This window comes from Astatotilapia calliptera, chromosome 20 (genome assembly GCF_964374335.1).
Source record: "Astatotilapia calliptera chromosome 20, fAstCal68.1, whole genome shotgun sequence".
In the NCBI taxonomy this organism is placed as follows: Eukaryota; Metazoa; Chordata; class Actinopteri; order Cichliformes; family Cichlidae; genus Astatotilapia; species Astatotilapia calliptera.
Genome location: NC_137441.1, coordinates 37110787 through 37136172, shown reverse-complemented (window position 1 = coordinate 37136172; position 25386 = coordinate 37110787). Strand labels below are relative to the sequence as shown.

Genomic DNA, 25386 nt, shown 5'->3' with positions numbered 1-25386 from the left:
TTAGATCGCTTACCCACAAGAGGTGGAGTGTAAACAAGCTTTTTACTTCAAAATGTTCCACTGAATTCATAATCAATGGAAATTAACTATAAAAAATCTAATTGTGAAAGTTATGAGGTGGAGGAGAAACGTCTACTAAAAAGAAAACAAGACAACATGTATATTTATCTCAGCAGGGGTTTGAAAACCAAAGAATAATCAATCCTCTCGTACTCATGTGGTTATTCAATCCCAATAAAGTTTGACGCGAGGTGATGACTCCCAGGAGAGTTTGTTACATTCGAAGCCATTTGATGAATTTACACACTTTTTTACAGAGTAGAGTAACTTTACGTAACCCTATCGCTGTTATATGTCTTGCTTTAATATCATTGTATACATATACTCGCAACCTTCTCCCTCACACCTCAGCGAAGGATATACATGATTTCGATGGGGTCCATGGTGATTGGCTCAAACATGCTGCAGTCACACTTGTTGTCCACCACCACCATGAAGAGATTACTGCTGGGGATCTGCTGAATCACAAAGGACCTGCCAATCACAGCACGGACAGCCAGATAGAAAAAGAAAGAAAGAAAGATGGAAAAGGAACAAGAGACAGTTGAGATCTGGCTAGCAGTCCAGGAGCATGGGTATGATGTAAATTTCCATGTGTGTCACGGGATTTGTGTTATGAGTCTTCACATGCTCCCCTGGCAGAGGGGAGAAGCACTCTGAAGAGACTCCACTGGATGCATGTCAAGAGTATGAAGTATCTCACCGCCAGCTGTCAATAAACATACAGCGACACAGACAGACTCACACCAGCGTACACACATATATAGTTTACACACATACTTGTCTAACTCACTCCATCCGCCCCTCTTCCTCGTTCTCTTCCTTTCCTTTTCTTAAGGCTTTGTTGTACCCTATCCAAGGCAAGCACCAATGAAGTGTTGCCGAATATAAAACACTCCAAAGGGAGACAAATGGGAACCACACTTTTGTGCTTACAGCTTCCCATGGCTGTGTTTTACTGGTCTGAGAGATCAGGCCTTGCCTCGGCCTCCTGGCCGGTGATTTATGGCTGTGGATAAGCTTTATTAAGAAGAGAGGTCGTAAAGATGATCTCTTCTTTCTATCACCCTTTCTTTCTTGATCTCCTGCTTCTCTGCCTGCTCTCTTTCGCTGCAGCTGGGTGATTTATCGAATTCGCTCTGAAGCATTTATCAGACACATATGAAAACACGCACGTGTGACTGAGTGAACACACACAGATGTAAAAAATACTGTATACACAAACGCACTTTCTCAACTGTTGTGAAGGAGAGCTTGAACAAAGACAGAGAGGGAGAGACCCGATAGATCCAAACAGACCCAATACGTACAGGAATATCTCCATCTTTACTTATTCAATACCATGACCAATTTAATCTGACCACAAACAGCCTTCAATCCCCGAGGAGTGCCAATCCGCTGCACTTAATACACTTATCCCAGCACGACCGGCCAAACCAAACCAAACCAACTCAGCAAACACGCCAAACCAGTTCCAATCAGGGTGAATTAGGATCTGCTGATGTTTAGTAATCTGTGCACACCCCTGCACAGCGCCGGTCCAGTCCAGCGCTGCCCGCTGATAGAAAGCAGAGCAAGTGTTTTTGGAGAAAAGACTTAAACACATCCTGACAGCACATCTGCTGGCCTTGAACATCCCCAGAGCTGGGAAAGGGAGCATCACACTGCACACACACCTACACACACGCACTGATGTGTATAATGTGCGCAGATACACAAGTGACAGACAGCAATGCATATCACAAACACAGATAGCGTAACAGACAATTTGTTGTTAATGTTGCCTCATAGTGCTGTGGCCTCTACATTTTGGCTGGCGGGGAGACAGACAAGGACATCCAACATGTTTCTCTGAGAAAAAATAACACACAACCTTTTAAACAATGTGGAGACTCACGTGGGAGACAAAAGGAAAAGCTAGAGTTTGATATATAAAGCTGAGAACTGTAGGAAAGGATTACGACATATGCAGTCGGAGAAAGACTGTCTTCTTTTTAGTTTTGACAAAACACAACACATCTTACACATTCTACAGCTGACAGGGATGCACGACTAAATAATACCTTGTTACTTATGATAACATAATGCTAATTCATGGGTGCCGGTCAAGCTTAGTTGGATGAGCAGGCGACCATGTGCTGCGTGGCTGAGAGTGGCCAGCCCAGGTGGCTGATCTGTCTTTCCTTCCACTTTCCTGTCAGTCTTCACTGCATCTATCTAGCAAAGCTGAAAAAAGGCCAAAAATAACTATTCATATAAAAAAAGATAATGCTAATTCACAATACATTTCGTAATGCTTCACTATAGTTTCCAAGCTGGACACAGTCTCGTACATTTCATGGAAAAATCATTCCCTGCACAGGTTCGGATAAATGTTTTTTTCTGTATCCAGCCGAGAATGTTAATGTTTTTCTAAGGTTTTAATAACTGCACAGCATAACCATAAGTTGGATAAGTTGGATAAGTTGATGTGAAATATGGTACGATGAGGATACTGGCACTAAAGTTGGAAAGGAAGATTATGTATAAAGAAAAATGCAACTATTATTATAGTAATTATTATTACTTTATCATTTCTTTCAAATTATTTTAAATGCATTTGCAGAATTAAAATCCATTTTTAATGCTGAATTAAAAATGCCCAAAAGTAAACCTAAGAAGAAATATGTACTATCCTAGCAGATTAAGCAACGTCCTACTGTAACTGTACACCTGAAGCTGCTCCTCACTGGAAGCTTTCTTTTCTTTTCTTTCTGTTTTTGGTGACTTGAATCGTCCCTCTTGGTTGAGAAAAGGAAAAGGAGCATGTGTCTTTGAAAGATATACAACCAGGATTATTGTCACTAATGGTCCCACTGAAGACCTTCTCCGGTTGGAGACGCTCTATTTGTCCTGAATCTCAAGTTACCATCTAGAAAAGCTACAGATGCATTAATAAAGGTTAAATCATCTTATTGGGGGCACTTAAGTTACCAGAGCACTCGCCAGGGTTTGATGTTTCTTACGTTCTGTCACACTAATCGGGGAGCAGAGCGCACACGTACGAGATCTGACACACACATCCACACAAAGAGTCAAAATACAGCAAAGAGAGGTTTAGCAGGCAAGAGCTTAGGATATATTTCCTAGCGCATAAAGCATACACACGTGTCCCAATGAAAATATAAGAGAAAGGCTTCAGTCAGGCTGTAACTTGAAACAGATGTTTATCGCCAATAACCTCTAATACAAATATGAGCTATAAAATTCCATATAAGAGAAATAAAAACTCCATTTTACTTTGTCAAAGTCATTGCGTTTTAAAAACGATGCATTTGAAGGCGGCATGTTGCTGAGCACACAGCTTGTTCCTGCTAATCCCAGCTCTGGTGTCATCATTGCAGATTATACCCTGTCCTCTGAAGCAGGCTTCAGCATGTGCGGCTGGGCATGGGTGTCTCTATGTGAGGGTCTCGCAGTATCTCCAGCCACACCACAGTCCTGGCTCCGAAAGCGGAGGATACCCCGCTGACCCTCTGGGGCTGCACCGACAGCGGACACACATATACACGAGCACACTGAGACACACACAGAGCTCTGAGCTCCCTGGCAGTTCCACAGCTGGGAGCAATGAAGGCCCCATTGCAGGGATCCAGAGAACACCCCACAATTGCCTGACAGAAAAGCCCAAATTGTTAATGGGGACCACACTCATTTTCCCATGTTTAAAGGAAGCCTTTTTTCCACCTCTCTCCCTCATCTCTAAATGCCTCGTATTTCAAAACGCTCACTGTGTGTGTGTCTCTGATGGATTACTCTGGATAAAAGCGTTTTCAGCAGACAACAAATGATTTAAATGTGCTTCTCATTATTCAGGATGAAGATGAGAGCTAACAGGATCGTTCATTTTTCATAGTTGTTCTATGGTGGACAGCTGATAACCAGCGCTCTTATTGTTGATGTCGCTTGTAGCTAATTGATGTTTATGTGTCTGTTTGTGCATCCCATACTTGACGCAGCCGTCGCAGTCAATGTTGCCGGTGTTCTCTTTGATGGTCCTCTCGGAGATAAAGGCCGGGTACTCTGTGTCGCACGGTACCTGCATGGTCCGACCTGTCCTCTGAGCTGCGAGGTGGGAAGAAGGAAGGAGAGAGAAGGCGGCGAGAATGAGCGAGACATTCAGCCAGAGATGGTGGAAAAACTTTGAACCACTCCTTTCAAAATCAAATAATAGCTACGCAAGGAGTTACGCAAACACACAGTTAAACACACCGCGTCCATGTAAATATTCACGTTTGAAAGAAAACAGCATTTCTGCACCAGAGCTGTCTCTTGTCCTGCTGGAAATATTTCCAATGTAAATCTAGGCCAGTCATTCTCACAGCATTGCTTGAACTTTCCTGCCACCCAGAGGTTTGAAATGACCCTGCAGAATGGTCGCTTTAAAATGTCATTAAACCCTTTTTTAAAAAGGGTCGACATCTTCCAAACGTAGTGTTTTCGTTTCACATAAAGAAACGGTTTGAAAGCTGAATCGCAGCGCGTTACACATCTTTGCAGAGAGGCTTGTAAACGTGGGTGATTATGTGTGTGATTTGGATGGTGCGGTTTGATTATTAAGAATCAGGAGTGCAGCACGATTCATTGTGTGTGTGTGTGTGTGTGTGTGTGTGTGTGTGTGTGAGAAAGAGTGCACTGTAAATAAACTATATGGATGTGAGAACGCAGCCTACATGTATAAAGGTCAGGGATTAGTTCAGCTCGAGAGGTTGTGTAGATTGGGTTACGGCTGCTAAATGATGGTGTTTCAGCTGTGTGTCACAGGCCTGCGTCTTTATTGTGAAAAGATATAGAAAGTGCTAAGACCTGAGGCCAGCCAGCTGTGAAATTGTCTCGACTACTTGGTGAGCAGCGATGCCCAGCTTCACTTCATTCAGGATTAAAGTGTGCAAGGAAAGCATTTAGACGTAGACTTTCATTTTGTGGTTCTTCCTCCCCCCTGTTTCACACACTAAATATTTTCATATTAGTTTTGGCAAGAATTAATGCTCCAATATGATGCTGCTTAGTGAGGCTTTCATTTCAAACAGGCGAACGGTATTCGACACTCCATAAAGCATGAGGAATCACAGCATTCATAGCCTGGCAATAATCATATGTGTGCGATTTCATGGAAGCGAGTACGAAGGAGCAAAAACAGAGAAAGGAATGAAATACAACCAGAGAAAAGGAGAGAACATGATAGACTGGCTGACACATGAGAGAGAGCTTTTTCTTGTGTTACCAAACGGCTATTGCCGACCACCATCACCAACATGGGATAAGACCGTACAGATCATAAGATCACATAAAATAACCCCTCTGGACGCACAAAGAAGATTGTGTGTACAGAGACATGTATACAAAAGCTCTGAAACGCTGAGGTCACTTGAGGTAATGGTCTGTTTTGCTTTTTTCTCTTTTCTTGCTTTTAGGTTTTGGATTGCGCCTCTTTATTCTGTTTTTCCAGTGGTCACACTGACTCAGACCAACAGGAAATGGAGGGGAGATGGCGAGGATGAAGACATGAGGCCAGTGGTAGGGACGCTGGGTGTTTATTCTGTATGCAGCGTCGTCCCCTGTGAACTCAAACATAAGTATAAAGCAGTGCGTCACGTTTTTTTCTTTCGAAAAGAGCAACAGGATGAAAAAAAGGATTTTCAGTGAGAAATTAGACACATTTTTAACTGCGACTCTTTTCTCTGTTTTGCGAGGCAGGAAAGATCAGACTAAAAATAAAAATAGAAAATCTACACGTATTTCAGAAGAAGCTATTTTACACAGTCTGAGGTAGTTGAATTCAGTTTTCTTTGCTACACAAAGTGTTTCTGTTTGATTTTTCTCTAATATGTTAATGAGAATATGTTGTTGTTTGTAACTGTTAAAACAACTGAAGACTTTAAAATAAATGGATATGAATTCCTTCATGTAGACAGGATCAACAAGAAAGGAGGTGGGGTGGCACTTTACATTGATAAAAACCTAAAGTACAAAAGAATGGGAAGAATGACGACTGTTATTGATGGAGTGATGGAATGTTTATCAGTGGAAATAAGTATAGAAAAAAGGAAAAACCTAATTGTCAGTTGTATATATAGAACACCAGGATCTAAGATTGAGATATTTAAGGATAATATGGAGGACTTATTTACAAATATAAATCAGAAAAGAATGTTTATTTGTGGGGACTTTAATATTGACTTATTGAATCCAAATCATAATAAGAGTACAGAAGAATTTATTGATTCCATGTACAGCATCGGTTTATTTCCACTGATAACAAGACCGACCAGAATAACATCTCATTGTGCAACTCTATTAGATAATATATTTACAAATATAATAGAAGGAAAGATAAAAAGTGGGCTGTTAATCAATGATATAAGTGACCATTTACCAGTCTTTGCATCTTATAAATGCCATTATAAAGTGAACAACGATGGACATAAGATTATTTACAAAAGAATAAGAACAGAGAAGACCTTAAATTGTCTTAGAAATGAACTTTTAAAGCAAGATTGGAATATTGTGTATGAACAAACAGAAGTTAATAAAGCTTACGAAGGATTTTTAAGAACATTTAACACATTACTTGATAAAAACTGCCCAGTAATTGAAATCAATAGGAAACACAATTATGCAGGAAGACCATGGATGACAAAAGGACTACAAAATGCCAGCAAAAAAAAGAATACCTTATATCGAGAATTCATAAAAAAGAGAACAATAGAAACTGAAATGAAGTATAAAACTTACAAAAATAAATTAACTAATATAATGAGATCCTGTAAAAGAGATTATTAAATTAAAAGGTTAGAACACAATAAAGATAACACAAGAGATATATGGAATGTATTAAACAGAATAATCAAAAATGAATCAAGGAATAATGATTACCCTGGGTACTTTATAGAAGGACAAGAAGTATTAATAACATGGAGGAGATAGTAAATGGCTTTAATGAATTCTTCGTAAACATAGGGCCAAAACTGGCAGAAGAAATAAAGGTTGATGGAATAGAAAGGGACACTGGTGAAAATATTGAAAGGAATAGTAGCTCAATGTTTTTAAGAGCAGTGGAAGAGAAAGAGATTTATGACATAGTTAGAGGACTTAAGAACAAAACCAGTACAGACTGGAATGATATTGATATGGTAACGGTAAAGACAGTTATTGATGGTATCGTAAAACCATTAAAATATATATTCAACTTGTCGTTTCAAAAAGGAGTTTTTCCACAAAAAATGAAAGTTGCTAAAGTTATTCCCATTTACAAAACCGGTGAAAGACATCATTTTACAAACTATAGACCAGTGTCAATACTCTCCCAGTTCTCTAAGATACTGGAAAAACTCTTCATAAAAAGATTTGATAGTTTTGTGGAAAAATATGAATTAATGACAGATAGTCAGTATGGGTTCAGAAGCAACAGATCAACAGCTTTGGCACTGATAGATCTAATGGAAAAGATAACGGAATGTATGGATAATAAGAGGTATGCGCTCGGAGTTTTCTTAGATCTAAAGAAGGCGTTTGATACTGTTAATCATGAAATTCTATTAAAAAAACTGGAAAAGTACGGGTTTAGGGGAGTGGTTTTGGAATGGTTAAAAAGCTATGTAGGGAATAGGCAACAATATGTACAAATAAATGAATATAAATCTAATTTGATGGATATAGCTTGTGGAGTACCTCAAGGTTCAGTACTGGGTCCAAAAATGTTTATTATGTACTTAAATGATATCTGCAGAGTATCGGAGATTTTAAAGTTTGTAATATTTGCAGATGACACAAATATACTGTGTGCAGGTGGGGAATTGCCACAGGTTTTGGAAATGATCACACAGGAATTAACGATATTAAAGAAGTGGTTTGATATAAATAAATTATCATTGAATCTCGATAAAACCAAATCTATGTTGTTTGGAAACCAAAAGAAAAACATCGAAGTAGAAATATGTGTTGACAATGTATATTTAGAAAGAGTCAATGAAATAAAATTTCTTGGGGTGATCATTGACCACAAGCTCTGTTGGAAGCCACACATTACTTATGTTCAGGGGAAATTGGCACGGGGCATTGCCGTCCTGGGGAAAGCAAAGCATATGTTGGATCAGAAAGCACTGCACATTTTATACTGTGCTTTACTACTGCCATATATGAGCTACTGTGTAGAGGTGTGGGGAAACACATACAAAAGTAACACACAAACAATAACTATAATACAGAACAGGGCCATTAGATTAATAAATAATGTAGGGTACAGGGACCATACAAATGCACTCTTTGTCAAAATGCAAGCTATTAAATTCCAAGACTTGGTGAAGCTTAAAACAGCGCAAATAATGTATAAAGTCAGAAATAAATTGCTTCCCAAAGAAATCTGTAAATTGTTCATAGAAAGAGAAGGTGGGTATAACTTAAGAGGGAGATGGAATTTAAAAATACAAAGTGCTAGAACAACTTTAAGAACTATGTCAATCTCAATTGCAGGAGTTAAATTATGGAACAGTCTAACAGAAGAAATAAAAGACAGTCAAAACATAAAACAGTTTAAAGTAAAATATAAAAACCTAATTTTAAATAAGTATAAGAATGAAGAAAACGGGGTTAACCCAGGATGGTAATGTTGCTGGTAATGGTGTTGTGGTTCTTTTTTGGTTGTTTTTTTGTTTTTTTGTTTTGTTTTGGTTTGTTGTTTTTCCATAACTTGTGTATCTGCAAATATACACATTCTGTATTTTTCATATGAAAGAAACTATACTGTGGTGGGGCTTGCTAATTTCTTGTTTTTGATTTATGTATGTTATGTTTTGTTTTACTTCATATGTTTCATATGTTTCATATGTTGTTTGTTTAATTTAAGACAAAAAAAAAATTAAATGAATGAGAGGTAAAACTTGAGGGGGTAGGGACAAATAAGTAAATACTTCAGCCTACTCCTTTTCAAACAAATAATGGAATGATATTTTGTAATGATTGTGAAGGCACATGTTTGAAATGTTTGAAATAAATGAACTGAACTGAACTGAACTGCTCATCAAATCCTTTTTTAACCTGTTTTAACATTTAAAATTCAAAACCAATAAAAAATGCACTTCAATCAGGCTTAAGTGACAATATTAGTTTAAATATATGCAACAGAAATTTAAAATAAACTCTGAGCCACTCAGTAACTCAACTCGTCAGCTAATTAGTAAATTATTTTTCTAGCTCTTTGGATTATAATCATTAATAACCTTTTAATGACAAAATTATTTTCAAGTTTGCATCTCGTATGAATTCTTTTCCAAACGCAGCAGATTTGTTTATAATAGATTTGAGTGTTTTTATAACATTACAGCCACTGCAGTTTGTCCAACATTGTTATAACTGTGTTGAGACAGCGGTAGAGTGCATGTGGATGCGTGAGTGCTGTTTAGATGGAAAGCCGGAGATCAAGCACATCCCCAAAGAGATTGTTCTTACCTTTAGCGGTGAGGTCAGAGTACCACCAGCTGTACAAGTTGAACTCAACCAGGAATCTAAATAGGGAGATGACATCAGCGATAATCATAGCCAACATATGCTGATATAATATGGTCTGCATACTAAATGGTTTCTCTGCAAAGTAGAGAGCGTTAAATTGTGTAATTCTGCAAATTATAACTTTAAAAGTGAAAGTAAATAAATATCTACAGACAACCTCTTTTCATGTTAAGTTTCAATTACAATTTAATCTGCACTCTATACAGTTCTGTAGAAAAATACTATATTTTAGAGAACAGCACATTAGCATTAACTAACTGAAAATGAACAGATCACTTACAATATTCAGACTGACTATATGCACATTATAGATACTCAGGTTCATGTGGGTTTGTGCTCATTTCCACACAGTGATATCAACAAAAGCACGTCTTCACTATGACAGACTGTAAAATGAATACTGACAGATCAATCCTCCCATGATGCACTGTGGCAACAACAGACCACCCAGGAAAACTCCAAAACCACAATGTGGCACCACAGGAAACATCAGGTAGCCATTACTGCTCATGATCACCGAGGATCATGTCAACGTACATGTGGAGACACTCGTAAACAAACATACAGTTCATACTCACAAACACACATTTAATCTAAGCCCTGCAAAGGACATACATGCAGCAAACTTATGTTATTAGAAACAGACATGAGACATTCTCACATACACAAAGTCTTACATGACAAGCTCAGTCAGAATCCACTTCACAGCTGAGAAGAAAGCGAAGTAGGGCTAAAGAAAGGAAACAGATATCAGACACATGTAGGCCCAGCTTTGCACTGCATGGATTACAAACAAAGAGGCTGAAGAGCTTCAAAACATTTGCAGGGCTCACGTCCAATAGCGTGCGTCCACTGTCGCTACTTTCCGAATAGACCCAACATAGAGCCTGGTAGTCATATAGAGTCACCCTGTGGACACAACGATAGAAAAACAAAATAGAGAATGAAACAGAATATCAGAAATAGAGATCAGCTAAATCATTTGAGGACAATGCAGCCCTGATAGGGTGATATAAGTCTTGATTCACACACTCTCTTTGGTATTGCATGCCTGTGGGGCCTTTTGGACTGCTGTGTGGGAGCAGGAAGAAAAGATCCCACCTCTGCTATAACTGCTCCTTTGCCTACCAATAATATATTGGATGGATGTGGCAAGAATGGGAAAAGGAAAGCATGTGAAAGCCGAGAGCTTCCTGAGAGGTTCCTCAAAGTGATGTAGGAAGGTGGGTGAGTGTATGTGTGTGTGTGTGTGTAGATGATTTGGGGATATTGGGGGGATAACAGAGGATTTAGAGGCTTAGTAGACCCTGAGGGTGTGAGATCTAGGTCTGTCTGGGTGAGGTTATTGAAGGCGTTTCTAACTTGCACACACACGCACACACTGGACACTGTTCTTATAGCCTTTGGACAAGTTTCTGTATACTTGACAGTGCTTTGTGTGTGAACGTTTGTCCAAGTATGTGTGTGATGTCTGAGCGGGCCCAGTATATCCGCAGCCCTGGGCGATGTTCAAACCAACCTCAGTCACAGTACGGGTGACACACAGCTCCAGCACACCGCCAGGAACCAATTAGCACTAAGCCAGGCCACATAATAGCGTTAGCAGCAAATTCAGACCAGTGCAAAAATCTGAGTTTGTGTGCGTTTGCGTGGATGTGTGATTACTTTATGTCAATGTGGGTGTGTACGAATACTCTTCATTTTCTCAGCATAGCATGACTTTTTATGGATTTCTCTTGCTTGGAAAGATGGAGAGGATGTAAAGGGAACTAAAAATAATTCCTGTGCATTTATCTTCATGCTGCGTCTCGGTGCTGACCAATAAATTCAGGCTGGCAGTTGGTTTCATCTTTAAGTCGTCCACTTTAAAATGTCATTAACAAAAAAGAAAAGGCACATTAATACTTTACAGATGGCACTGGGTTAACACAGATCACACTGGAGTCATTAGTGTTAAGATCTGAAGGCTGTTACTCATCACGCTAATACTTCACCAACACCAGTCACATTATTCCTTCATCAAACGTCGACCTCCATTCTAAACAATCCCTCTTCAGCCAACATTAAATATTCAGGGAAAGCACTTGTAGGCCTGCTTGTTTTTATGGGTGGATCTGTAAACTATTTGCTGTCAGCTTTTGATGTTCATCCCTATGACATGCAGGCGTGGTTGTCTACTTGTGTGATCATTTGTCACCCGGGATTTTTATACACTGAGACAGCACAGCACAAATCTCTTCGCCCACGTCCTGCAGGCAGAAGAACGGCCTGGCTGCAGTATTGTGGTAGAGACGTAAACGTGGCCATAAGCTTCTGTGTGACTAGATGTGCAGCTAAGTTCAGATTCCACACATGACGCCACGGAGGAATTACAGTGTGTGTCTGTCTGTTTTGGCATTCCTACTCTGTGAAATTAGGAAAGGTATCCTCTTGGATTAGATTTCCAAATTAATTGCAGAATGTTGCCACCCACTGCTCTCGGCGTTTTCCAGGACACACAGCATTGCAACAAGTCTAATACTTGTGTGTGTGTGTGTCTGTGTGTGTGTGTGTGACTTCAGGTTTTGTCCTAATTCTTTTGTTTCGGGGAAAGATTTGCTATAATCCCCTAATGGAGAACTTTGCTGAGTGAGGGGTCGGAGTTCAGCACAGAAAAGCTCAACATGATTGGCCAAGTTAAGAGCTGTCAGCATGAGGGGAGACGTGCTCTCATTCTGTAGCCTCCCTCATATTATGTGCATACATTTACACACATGCAAACACTCACACTCATGCGTACACTTGAGCTGGCATGTTCAAGTACACCCTCAGACAGACACACACACACATGCACTTTGAAATACTCACCTCTTGAAAGAGCCCATCTGCAGAAGCTTATTCATCACAGCCCCTTCTGCTTCACCAAAAAAGTTCCCGGTCTGAGAGCAAAAAGAAAGGCTTTAGTTTAATTAAACGAGTCAGAATAAAGTCTTTATGTTCATTTAAATTGTAAAAAAATTAGTAGTAGATGGATCCCTTTTTGCACCCAAACCCTGGAACTAAACTCATCTTCTTTACCGACTGACCTGGAAATTATTTTAGTTGGTCAGTTCTTTTTTAAAATGTCAGAAAAGAAAAACACGCACAGAAAACCTGCTGATCCATGTCACCATCATAAACTGTCACAAGGACTGAAGTCAGGTAACTGTAGTGCAAAGTAAAAATGACAAGCCGAGGTTTTCAAGCCTCATAATCCTGCTACATTACAAATCATTCTCCACAAAGAAACACGCAGACTTATGGAAAAACAAAAGCAATAAATAGTCCCACCACCACCACTACCAGGTGTGTCTTACCTTTAACATTACATTATCATTCTTTCCAGCTGTCTCTCTATGTTAATGTTCACAAATCCTAAACGTGAAATCATCAGTAAATAGAAAATGCTGGTATGGATCAGTCCTCTCGAAGTGTTTGGTTTTCCCTTGGTGAGGAGCAGCTTTCCTCTGAGACCACTGACAAACTGCCAGGCAGCACTTGCTGGTTGGAGTCACATGTTCTTTATGCAGCCAACTCTGTCATGAATCTGTGTATTGGTGAACATAGGCTGGTGTATATGTCTTGTAACACGGAAGAGATTTATGCCCTGATCTAGTTTGTAAAAAAGCATCTTTGAATGCTACGCACTAGCTCCTTGCAAAACCTTTCAGAAAAACTGCACCATCTAACATATCTTCTTATTTTATGTGTTTTATCCTCTTTTACTACTGAATGTTTCTCAGTCCTGAAATTATTGGATTCCTTGGTCTACACAAAAATATGGCATTTGCTTGCTAAAGAGTACTGTTATATATTTTCACCATTCATTCTTCCTTATTCTAATTTTCTTGACTCTGTGGGGCAGAAAATGTGACTCAGCGCTATATAACCTCTGCCTAGTAACAAAATAACAGCTGATAGTCAAAGCTGTTCACACATTCAATGCAACATTTTATAATTCACATTGTTACCTTATTAGTCAAATACATTGTCCCCATTTAATATTGTTATTAAAAAATCGTGACATTTGGTAGCCTAAAAGCTCTGCCACATCCAAATTAAGTTAAAATAAAGCACAGAAGCCTGCAAGTGAGATACACATGAAAAGAACATGCAGGGTAAAGCAAGGGCAGTGACAGCCAGCGGACTGGTTTCTGCATGAGGCAGAGTCAGAGCGACAGCATGTCTGGTGACAGCTAAGCAGAGGGTATAGTCTATGCGAGAGCAGCAGCACGTCTCATTGTGAGCAGTCAAAGGGACAATATTCTGTGTGAGATGCAGAAAGAAAATTACACCGCTCAAAAAAATTGATCATTACGATATATTACAAAGTTAGTTAAATGCCAGTGACATCAATATATACAGTTAGGAAACATAAAGTATGAATTAATTTCAGCTGCTTTGGTGCAAATGAAACTGTTTGGTCAGAAACACACACGAGTGGCCTGCTGGAGGTCGTTTTTTAGAGCCTTAGTGCTGCTCCTGTTCCTCCTCGCACGAAGGAGCAGGTAATGGTCGTGCTGCTGGGTTGATGCCCTTCTGCGGCTTTGTCAAGCTCTTATTGTGTAATGGCCCATCTCCTGATATCCCCCCACACAACTGGGAGTGCTGGGAGACAGCAAAACCTGCGTGACAGCACATATGGACGTGCCATCCTGGAGAATCTGGACTACCTATTGGTCTCATGCTACGAACAGTGACACATTAACAGAAATTAGTCGGAGCAATGATCCACGGCTGCTGTCTGTAAAAACCTTTCATTTGCACCAAACCAGGTAAAACTGATCTACAGTCGTTAATCCTTCTTTACAGACTGATAGCCCTGAAGTATCTCCGACTTGCTGTGATGCTGTCATGATGTGTTCCCTTAATTTTTTTGAGCAACAGTTTTTCGAACAGGGACGCACATCCGAGGTGGAGATGACCAGGTACACGATGGATTCAATTTTCTGGTTGCAGTGAAATCAAAATGAAATGTATAACTGTGACAAAAAGAGGCTCTTTCATCCATGTCTCACCAAAGTATAGTCCTCTGCTACCAGAATGAAGCCATTGTTGTCAATTAAGTAGCAGTTAATATTCTGTAAAAGAGAAATATGTGTTAGAGAGTCGGAAGATTCACGGAGGGTTGACTGTGAACGTGAAAACAAACTGACCTCATCATCACAGCTTATGGAGCACTTCCCATCTAATGCTGCACACTGTAAAATGAAAAATGATGTTTGCATGTGTCACAACAAATATTCAGGCTGGTTGGGAACATAAATCCCCTTTGGCCACTGGAAACCTTTAAAGACTTGCGGAATAGGAAAACTAATGGATAGTCAATTTAATTGGACAGACCGACGACCTTTTGTGTAAAGTTTCAAATTGTTATTATTTCATCAAATGTGAAATATTTTTTCAAAACTCAAACATAAACAAACATAAACAACATTAGTTACAGTTTTTATATTGAGCTTGCAAGGTGTTATTCTGCATTTCACATGCAGGTTCTGTGTTAATGCATTTGTACCTGTCTGCTTGCTGTCCAGAATTTCTTCTGAAAAAACTCCAGTTTCATCTGGATGCCCACAGCTGTAAGAGAAAGAGTCACGCAGAGACAGCAGCAGGTCATGTGTTCTGTGTGTTGGGAAGTGCACTGTGATCTCTGTTATACACAACGTTATCCCGCTGGCACAAGAGAATCTTAATATACACGCAGCATCAGAACGCATCATTCATTAACCTCCAATGACGAAAACAGACAAAACAGGCTACAAGGGCGAGTACGCCCCGGACCATACATGCATCAGCTTGTATTTCTGGAAGGCTGAATGTGTAAGTCTACCATGTGTGCAGATGCCACTAACCACACTTAAAATTTCACATCACTCTAAACCAGACTTCTTTCTCTGTGGCCACATGAAATCCATTCCTCAGTCTGCTTCCCTGTTGCTATCCTGACGTGCACTTCCAGAGCTGCTACACTGAGCTGCTCTCACGTCCATAAGCCACATCGCAGCAGGTCCTTAAATGCACAGATCTGACCAGAATTCCTTGCCTGGAAAAAGACACCGGCTGACATTAAATGCGTCAGCTTTTTCGGAGTTGACTACGGAAAGACTGACACATTTACCACAGGCTTTAACTTCTTCTCCTACTCGTCCTCCTCTCGCTCTACCTCATGCTATTAAGACTCAGGAGGACGAGCGTTCTCTCAGTGGGGGTTTGTCATCCTTTAGGTGGTCTGTAAATCTTTAGAAGCATGTCACAGAGCTTTATCCAAAAGCAGTGCAATCAGGTAGCAAACTAAATCAAAAAGAAGGGAGCATCTGAATAGATTTAACAAACTGGATATTAAACTACAGTATGAAAGATACACGGATTGGCGAGTGTAGATGGTTTTGAGTCCAAGTAGTGTGGATATTTGTACATACTAAAGAAGGCAGCATTCAAACACCGAGTGTGTAACAGATTTCATTCCAAACGAAGCAGAAGTGAAACACGCTCGGCCGAAAACACCGCTACAGTTCACCAGACGCACATTTAGTCACCATTCTCATTCACTCATCCTCCTCCTGGTGCAGTGGTAGCATTCAAGGCAAACTGAATTAGTTTAGGCACACTTCTGTGTTTCTGTCTGATTATGCAGAGAGAAACACACAGTGTAGCGTGTAGATGGGATCAAGATAATAAATATAAATAAATATAAAATGCTAATTTAAAGCATGAAGCCTTCATAGATGATAACATTAGCTTTGCATTTCTTTCAGGATAATTATGTGTTTGTGTGAATATTTAAGTGCAGCGGGGTGCTACTGCATCCTGTTTTAGCTCTTGCCCAGAGGAACAGGTGCAGCTTATCCCATCATGAGCTTTGCCAGATCCTTTCAGCAGCCCACCACTTCTACACCCACATGGAAAACCCAGGAGAAGAGTCTAATTTAAGATGCTGGGCAACAGCACTGGAAACACACGTGATGCTAAACCAGGAAGAGTCCACATCATCAAGACAATAAAAAGATCTTCTCTGAAAAAGAAAGAAAAAAGTAATAAAACAAAAGAAATGGTAAAGGTGTTTTTATAACACAAAAAGATGACAAATTAGTGAATGTATATGCCAGTTAAAGTTATTATTTTCTAATATAGAGACATTAATATGATGGCATGTCTGTTACCTCAGAAAGAAAATCAAGTTAACATAAATCCAGTATGAATGGCAGAGGAGTTTGCTCTGTGCGAGATGGTATTAGGGGTTAAACGTGCACTGATTTGGCTGCTACGGGGAAGCTGGCTCAGAACAAAAGCCCAAATCTGTCTCACTAATGCTCAGGAATTTTCTGTACTATGGGGGAACATTTAATTTCCTAAAGTATGATTTAAGAACTTGGGGGTATTTATGCCCTGAGCTGGGTTTATGAGTCCAAACATGAAGAGACATAAAATCCACTCTAAATCCATCCGATCACCAATCTTGTATAAGTGCAATCCCAGGCAGGGAGAGATGACAACGACTTAAAGTCCACAGGTATTTGGGGAGTCTAATAAGGATTGCGTAAATGTAAATGTCCATCAGTGCAGGACTGCATCTGAATGTTAGTGCTCTTGTGCATAACCAGAATTTGTTGAGCGTGCACATGCATCGAGTCACATTGCAGCTGCAGCTCAAAAAACACCTCTAGAACAAGCATGCACGCATACACAGAACAGAGAGAGAGGAGTGATTTTCACATTTGTTTGTGCATTCATGCAGCAGCAGTTCCACAGCACACGGGGTGGATCATGTCAACATCCTGCAGAATTGTCAGAGGATGAACAGAACAGGAGGATGCAGACAGACTTAACTGACCTCTCCTTCCTGTCTTCTTGTTGCATTAGACTTGATTCACTGCTGTTCAGCAATATAGAAATACTGGAAACAGCTAGTTTCAGCCTCCTAGCAGACACCCCTGTGGTATCAATTTCAAAATCCTGCATCGCCTTATTCTCAAGTTATCGCATTCGCAAGATTTTCAAACCTCTGACCTCATGAGATTTGAAATCAGCCATGATTTTCAGTAGACGCAAATATGACAGCATTTTGAAAATCCTCGCATTCGCAAGATTTTCAGAAAACATGACCTCTGACCTTGAGGTCAAGGTCACTGAGATTCAAAGTCATCCAAGATTTTTAGTAGCTGGACCTTATCAATCAATTTGAAGCTTCTGCGTTGCCTAGTTCTCAACTCATCTGATTCACACACTTGGGCATACACACCATCTGCCTTTAATGGCTACAGAATAAAAGTCTGTTTTGGCTACATTGCAAACATTTGTGAATGAGATCATGCACAGATAGCATCTATGTAGCTTCCCCTTAAGGTTATTTCCACATGCACTGAAGCATCACAGGATATCACGTGATCACATGGTGATAATATGTGGCGTCCTAGTCAGAGGAGGACATGTTTTTTCCTCTGTTTCTTTTTAGGTAACTCGAGGAGACGTTCACACGTTACAGCACAAACACAGCAGACTGTCTGGGCATATCAACCATACGGGCTTTTAGCAAATACAAAGGTGTCATCACACATTTGAGGATGTATTTGCCTGTGTAGGCGTACAGAACCACTCCAGTGTGCAAGTGAATGTGTCGATTTGTCTTTATGTCTGTGTGTGTGTGTGCAAGTACATGGATTTATGTTTGCCTGCAGTAGTCGCTCAAGGTTAACTGAGCAAACCTTTAGTCATTTAGAACAATAATAATGAATTTAACATAAACTGGTGACACAAACTGACCTCAGGTTTAACATGACAGAACTGACATAATTGTCAGGCCCTTCAGCAGAGGGAAGAAGGGATGTAAATATGGATGGACAGGAGAGCAAATACCACAAAGGGTATTGCAGGACTGAGCCTGCATGTAAGCTTAATCATATTTATCATAATAATCTCTCCAATCCCTTCCTTTGCTCATTTTTTGCTTCTCCTTCAAGCCACCCATGAGTTTATACAAGCTTCACAGTCAATCCATCTACACGCACATACACACGCGTATTAAAAAGAAAAATCCATGTAACTATATTGCAACCGCTACATATCCTAATGTGTGTGTGCATTCGTGCATTCTGTGTTGCTGTGCTGGGGGCGTGTTCTGCCAGCCCTTCTGCCCACGGCTCATGCATAATAGCATCCAACCATGCCACAGCAATGGGCATCCTCTGACAATGTTCGCTGCGTGCTGAAGTGTTTGAATATTTGTGCAGAGGCTGCAATCCAGATCTAATTTTGTCTAGTTCGGTTCTTGCCAGAGCAAATAGGAGGTAACGTGAATGTCAGTGAATGTGTTTGTGCTGTGATTTGAGAGGCACAGCTGTCCACTGAGAGATGACACACCATCACACTCACAAATGCAACTGGGGACAGGGAGAGCGAGGGAGCGAAGAGAGACAGAAGTGTTGATTTGGTTTGAAGAGCCGAAATTCAACATAAACGAGCAAGAGGAAATGTAAAAGATTAGGATGCAGAAAATTACAGGCAGAGGCAGAAAAAGAGGTTGAGAGATGGTAGGAGAGCAACAGGGAGAGAGAGATAAAGAGCAAGAGAGGAGAGAGAGAGAGCGCAAGCCAGGGAGAGAGAGGCAGAGCTTTCTAACTCCAGTGATTCCCAGACTGGCTGCCCGGCTGGCACTGAGCTCTGTGCTCTAATTCACCCGATCTGATGGGGTTTCATGCCCTTGCTGCCAGTGCTGGGGGTTTTAAGAGCAACACGGGTTTCTGCTGTTGATCTTAAATCTCTTCTCACCTGCTGACCATATCAGCCTGCACAGATGATTACCAGGACAAGCTAATCTCAGCCTTACTGACGGCTAATGGATCTTCAACTGAAACACCAGTAAATGCAAGTGGCCCAAAGACGACTGGCAGAAATGAGAGGTAGGTGCTCCATCAGAGGAAACAGCATAAAGAGCATTTGTGTGTGTCTGTGTGCGTATATGTAGATGGAAAGGCTGTTAAACTAGAATATTATGTAAACTGCTCCCTGACTATTGGAAAAGGGTTGCTTACGAAAGCTTTTGAATAAAAACTCTACATTTCTTGTAGCTATTTATGTTGGTACCAGGACAACTTAAAATGATGCTTGCTGCAGGTTGTGTTTGTCATGAAAAACTTCTTTGTAGGTGCTTTGGGCTGGAGGGACACATCAGAGCAAAGTGCCTCTCTGTTTTGTTGATCTCGTTCCACAAATGCTGTCAAAGAGCTCCACTGAGCCGCTGCCGTGCTCATGCTTGTATGTTCCCTGTAAGCAGGACCGTTTGTGATCACGTGACTGAATTCATTCTTGCATATGGACAGTCATTTCAGTAACGAGGATGCAATTATCACAGGTCGTTGCACTGTATTAAATCTCAACCCAGCCATGTTATGATGCGCTTTGTTTGGGGCAAGTCAAATAAAAGCTGCAAAGGCAACACCGCCAAGAGCCACTGTACCAAACAAACACCTGACATTAGAGCACCTGCGCCTGGATATCTCCACACTTGTACAACGTAATCCGAGAAGTCCACCAGCTAAACAGAGATCAAATGATGCTTTTAACTGCATGTTAGAAAATAGAAGACTGCGTTAAAATGTGGTTTATTTAAAGAATGTAGCGGTGAGATAAAGTCATTCTGGTGCAAACTGCAGAATGTTTTAAATTATTATTTTTTGCTACCTAATTCATGTTAACGTTCTTTGTGGTTGGTTATTTATTGTGTTGTTAGCTGCAGAGTGTTGCCTAAGAGCTCCTGCAGGGTAAAGACATAATTTATAAAAATATTTGATCAGAGGAACATGGAGCTTCTGTTCCGATGAAAACAGATGCGATGCAGCATGTCCATCTATTCACCAGATATGTTTGTGACTTGTGAGCCAGCTACATTTACAGGCTTGGGTCAGAGCTTCATTTCATTGAGCCTCGAGCTAGTCAAGCCAAGCTATAAATACTGCTGTAATGTTCCAGAAGGAATGGACATGAAGTTATCTCAAAGGGAATCAGACACCTAATATGTGCTGCGTATGGATTTGTGTGTGGGTGAGGGGTTATGCGGCTTTGGCAAAGTCACCAAAGGCCCCTGTCTAAGGGGGTGGGAGGTGGGAGTTGGCATATTAGCAGAAGTTTACTTTCTTGTTTATTATACAAAAAAACAATGCAAAAAAAGCAAAGAAAAAAGTTACATATTCAAGCCAAAAATGACACAATCCTGTATTTTGTTTTCCCCAGATTAAAATAAGTTATTTCTGTTATTATATACTACAGAAAATATAGCGACAAAATAAACTGCAAATCATCGAACGCCGTTTTATTTACATGGAGACTAGACTGTAACACTGTGGCGTGAATCAATTGCAATTATGTAACAGTACTGCAGGATATTATTGAACACTTTTGAAAGCTGTAGAATGAAGGGTTACAGTGCACCTTCATTTCTGACACGCAGCTGCAAATATTCCACTTTTACACGTCTGATCCACTAATGCGTCCCTTTGTTTCCACAGCGATACTGGTGTGTGCTGTCCTCTCACTCCTGTCTTTGTCACATGCCTGTCCGAAGGAGTGTAGCTGCAACAGCAACACCAAAGCAGTAGACTGCCGGGGTCGAGGACTGTATGACATCCCGCGACGACTGCATCCAGACACCCAGGAATTATACCTTCAAGATAATCGCATCAGGGGGCTTGGATCAATGGCTTTCAGGGAAATACCCCTTGTTCGCATTCTCGATATATCTAATAACTCTATAACAACAATTTCGCCGACTGCTCTGCTTGGGCTGAGAATGCTGCAGCGACTCAGCCTGGCTCACAACAACCTGAGGGAGCTCGACAAGCGGCTGCTTGGACCTATCCGCTCACTTTCACACCTTGACCTCTCACACAACAGGTTAGACCTTGATGCTAGAAAAAAAGTTACGTTCCCTGATTTGATTTCGCATGACTCTCATTTTATTTTGTTTCGTTTCCCTTTCACCAGCCTGTGGGGTTTGCCGGGAGCCATGGGGGACAGTTTGAGGAACCTCAGCCACCTGGGGCTAGCACACAACAGGCTGACACGATTAGATCGTTCCCTGTTGGAGGCCCTGACACACCTGGACAGCCTTGCACTACGCAGCAACCCCTGGAGGTGTGACTGCCAACTTATAGGCCTCAAACTCTGGCTGGAGACCTACCTCTTTAAAGGTCAGACCACTATCAGCTCTAGGCAGCGACTGGGAAACTTCCATAACATTTCCAAGGTTCATCCATAACAACGCCTTTCTTGCTGGGCAAAGTGCTGATTGTAATATTTAATCACAGCAGTACAAGAAATACATGGGAATAAATCTACAGCAAGCCAGAGGTCAGGATGCAACAAGTGAATATTCTTAAAAAGAAGAACAGAACTTTATAAAAATGTGGGATTTCAGCATAAAAATGTCTCCAAATGAATATCCTGCTGAGAATTTTTCATTGAAGAGACTATCAGCGTTAACTGTTAATACAGAGATGGTCATTTCCAGCTGCAATAATGTATATCTGTATACAGTATCTCTGCTCTGGCACAACTTAGCAGCAAGACGCCTGCATAGAACAGACGAAGCATCAATGACAACAGATCAGACAAAGCATGAAAGGAGGATGTGATGTGAAAGGAGGTTGCAAAGAAGCTTGCAGACAAGCTGAGCGTTGCTTTGTATGTATTAAAACTTAAAGTTGTACTCTGATCTTTGAGCAGGTTGCATCATATCTCAGACTAATTATAGAGGAAAATGCCTGATTTTGCACCTCGGCCAATGCAGTTGACCTTTGAAAAACCTGGAAACTATATTTATATATATATTTTATATATATATTTATTTACTGGGGGTACTCATGATTTCAGGGGAGCTCATCAAATGTCATCTGTATGGGGAACGAGTTAATGATAGTTAATTGTTTTTTTAGTTTTTAAAATATTAAATCAGTCCGCTTGAGAATCTACTGAACACGGTGCACTGCAGCTCTTATAACTGTGGTCTTCAGCTACACAGTGAAGATTAAGAGTTCTTTGTTACTGTGAAACACATTATTTTCCACGCAAAACTAAATCCAGCACGCATTAGATAGCAAAATTACCACTGTATAATGAAAGCCGGGCGTGCATGGAGCTGGCTGGCACGCCTACATGCCTATGTCACCCTGACACAGCTTTCATCTTACAGGCTGAAAATTCTAATTACTACAAAACAGAACAACGAATCCAGATACAATAATGCATGCTTAACAGAAAACCAGTGGTTAATAACACAAGCAGAGTCACAGTGTGTGACAGAGCATGCTTTACAAGAAAACAGAGCGATGAATATTAGCCTCCTAAGACCCGAACTCTTCCTCGGCAGCATTTTGAATTTCTCTTTGATATTTGGGCACATTGGCGCCCGATGAATGTAAAAACAAAGAATTACCAGATTTTTTTTAACCTTATTTTTGTTTTTATGAAAAATGAGAGCCACATATGAGGATATTCGTGTAAAATGTTGATAGAACAGTAGCAGGATAATGTCCTCGTAAGTGGATATCAGGCCCTTGTAGATAAAAATTGAGTATTTTGATCTAAATAACCCAAAATGTGATGTCCACATATGTGGACGCAGGTCCTAAAGTGATTTATGGTACATACAGAAGGCAGTTGACCCATGTTACTCAGCTCTAGTGATCCAACTTCTTTTAATCACATAACACTTGCTAACGTGGCCGTTTACAGTAATATATCCTAGACTAAAAACACAAAGTGCAAGCTTAGCTGATGAGTATGACTGAGGTTTTCTCTGTAAGCTGCTGCAAAGGATACTTGGTGATTAAGTTATGAACAACTGACACAACCTTCAAAACTCAGTGTTGGTCATTTCTAACTATTAAACTCTGACCCCAGGTGGAGTGGTGGATGAAGTGCTTTGCTCCCAACCAGAAGAAATGAAGGACAGAGACCTGCAGAAGATCCCTTACCAGCTCTTCCATGTCTGTATGACTACAAGCTACCATTACCTATTTGCCAACATACACCACCTTGAGTCTGAGAGACTACTACAAAGTCACACCCATGGCAACCACGCTCATCCTTCTAGCCATGCTCTCCACGTCCCCATGGCGATGGGGGAGGGATTTGGTGGTGGAGGTGGAGGTGGCATGGCAGAGTGCGAAACTAAGCAGAAGCCACGGCCCGTCAACCTGCGGCACGCTATTGCCACAGTGATCATCACCGGTGTAGTGTGTGGGATCGTGTGTCTGATGATGCTGGCTGCCGCGGTGTACGGATGCGCCTACGCCGCTATCATGGCCAAATATCAGCGGGAGTTAAAGAAGAATGAGGAACTAGCGGCAGCGCAGGGTGCAGATCACGCCACAGCAGATGAGAAGGAACCACTGGAGAACGCCATCGCCTAGGAGACGACAACTACCCCGAGACTTAAAACCTGGGCCTCAACCCTTTAACCTAATTGTCTGCGGATGTGCCACGCGTGTGCTCGTGCATGTATGTGCGCGAGAGATTATTTATTTGCGAGTATGTTCACCTCATTTCTGAGACTTGGGTAGCTAAACTCCACAGGTATCTATGCACTGATCAGAAGAGTGTCTTCTGCTGTATGCGGGTTTGAAGGACAGGCCAAAGAATTCCAACATTCGTTTTGTCTAAGAAAAGCATATCACTGATATATTTATAACTGTGTACTTGTAGGTATAATCGTGACGCTCTTGTATTTAAAAAATGGACTTTAGAGTTTGGTTGTCGTTTGGTTGTTATTCGTAATTTTGATAACTCATAGTAGGCAGCTGCTGTCAGTCCTGTCGCATCACTGATGTGAGTGTATGTGAACGAGGTTGTGTTTTTATCTGTGACTGAGCGTGTGTGAAAGCGTACTGTACTGTACGCACATATTACAGATGCGTCTGTGCCTAATAATGTGACACAGGTTTGAGGAAGAAGTGTTTTCTTAAAGGATATTTTTCCGTTTGTGACGTTAAAAATGAGAAATTCGCTGAAGCAATAATGAAACAAACTAAAACAACAACACAACTCGGATTCAGCCTTGTTGTTTTTCTCTTCACTTTGTGAGTCTGAATTATCGTCACGCTGCACACACACACACACACACACACACACACACACACACACACACACACACACACACACACACACACACACACACACACACACACTAAGTTTTAGAACTACAGGTTTTGAGAACAGTCCTGTTTGTGATTTTATGCTGATGGTAGTCATGTCCTACAATATGTATTATATATAATAAAGGGAAGCGTTTTACCTGATCAGTATACTGCCAGTTAATTTGATAAGGTCCTTAAAATATTGTTTAAGGAGGGGAAATCTGGGGAGATTTGCTCATGCTGGAGAGAAATCAACTCGTGAAATATTATTTATACATATAAAAACATTATTTTAATGTCTAAATCAGAAGAAAACAGTAACACAACTCAATACACTGTTCTGTAAGACAGTGTAAGACCCTCAGGCGAAAATGCCTCCGACAGTAGTTACAGTTACAGTGAAATGAGGGCTATCTGTGTGGATGTCTTTGCCCATGTCAGCTTAATGATCCGCTGAAACGATGGCATATCTGTAACAATTTGGGACTTCTGAGGGAAACATCGGGAGATGCACATTTGACATTATATTTTTTGCATCTTTTATTTTATTACAAGCAAAATGTCTCGAGAAGAAACAGAAAATATGAAAATATATTTTTCCTGTGTCTATTAGAAAAAACGATTATTATCGATT

The 25386-nt window shown here is 40.6% G+C and overlaps 2 protein-coding genes across 5 annotated transcripts in view; one reads left to right on the top strand and one right to left on the bottom strand.

Annotated features, from left to right (window-relative positions):
• cacna2d3a (calcium channel, voltage-dependent, alpha 2/delta subunit 3a) overlaps nt 1-25386 on the bottom strand; it is a 150344-nt gene that overhangs the window by 934 nt on the left and 124024 nt on the right. For all 4 annotated transcript variants that reach the window (XM_080295138.1, XM_026155216.2, XM_026155217.2 and 1 more), the window contains 9 exons: nt 15140-15201; nt 14781-14825; nt 14643-14705; nt 12454-12524; nt 10440-10515; nt 10284-10336; nt 9547-9602; nt 4050-4164; nt 422-534 (listed from right to left, as the gene is read on the bottom strand). In XM_080295138.1, the coding sequence (XP_080151264.1) occupies nt 422-534; nt 4050-4164; nt 9547-9602; nt 10284-10336; nt 10440-10515; nt 12454-12524; nt 14643-14705; nt 14781-14825; nt 15140-15201 (654 nt within the window). The remainder of the gene's footprint in view (nt 1-421; nt 535-4049; nt 4165-9546; nt 9603-10283; nt 10337-10439; nt 10516-12453; nt 12525-14642; nt 14706-14780; nt 14826-15139; nt 15202-25386) is intronic.
• lrtm1 (leucine rich repeat transmembrane protein 1) lies at nt 18823-24914 on the top strand. Its single transcript, XM_026155218.2, has 4 exons — nt 18823-19520; nt 21126-21510; nt 21601-21806; nt 23518-24914. Exons 1-4 carry the CDS (start codon nt 19484-19486, stop codon nt 24027-24029), a joined length of 1140 nt encoding a protein of 379 aa, XP_026011003.1. The 5' UTR covers nt 18823-19483; the 3' UTR covers nt 24030-24914.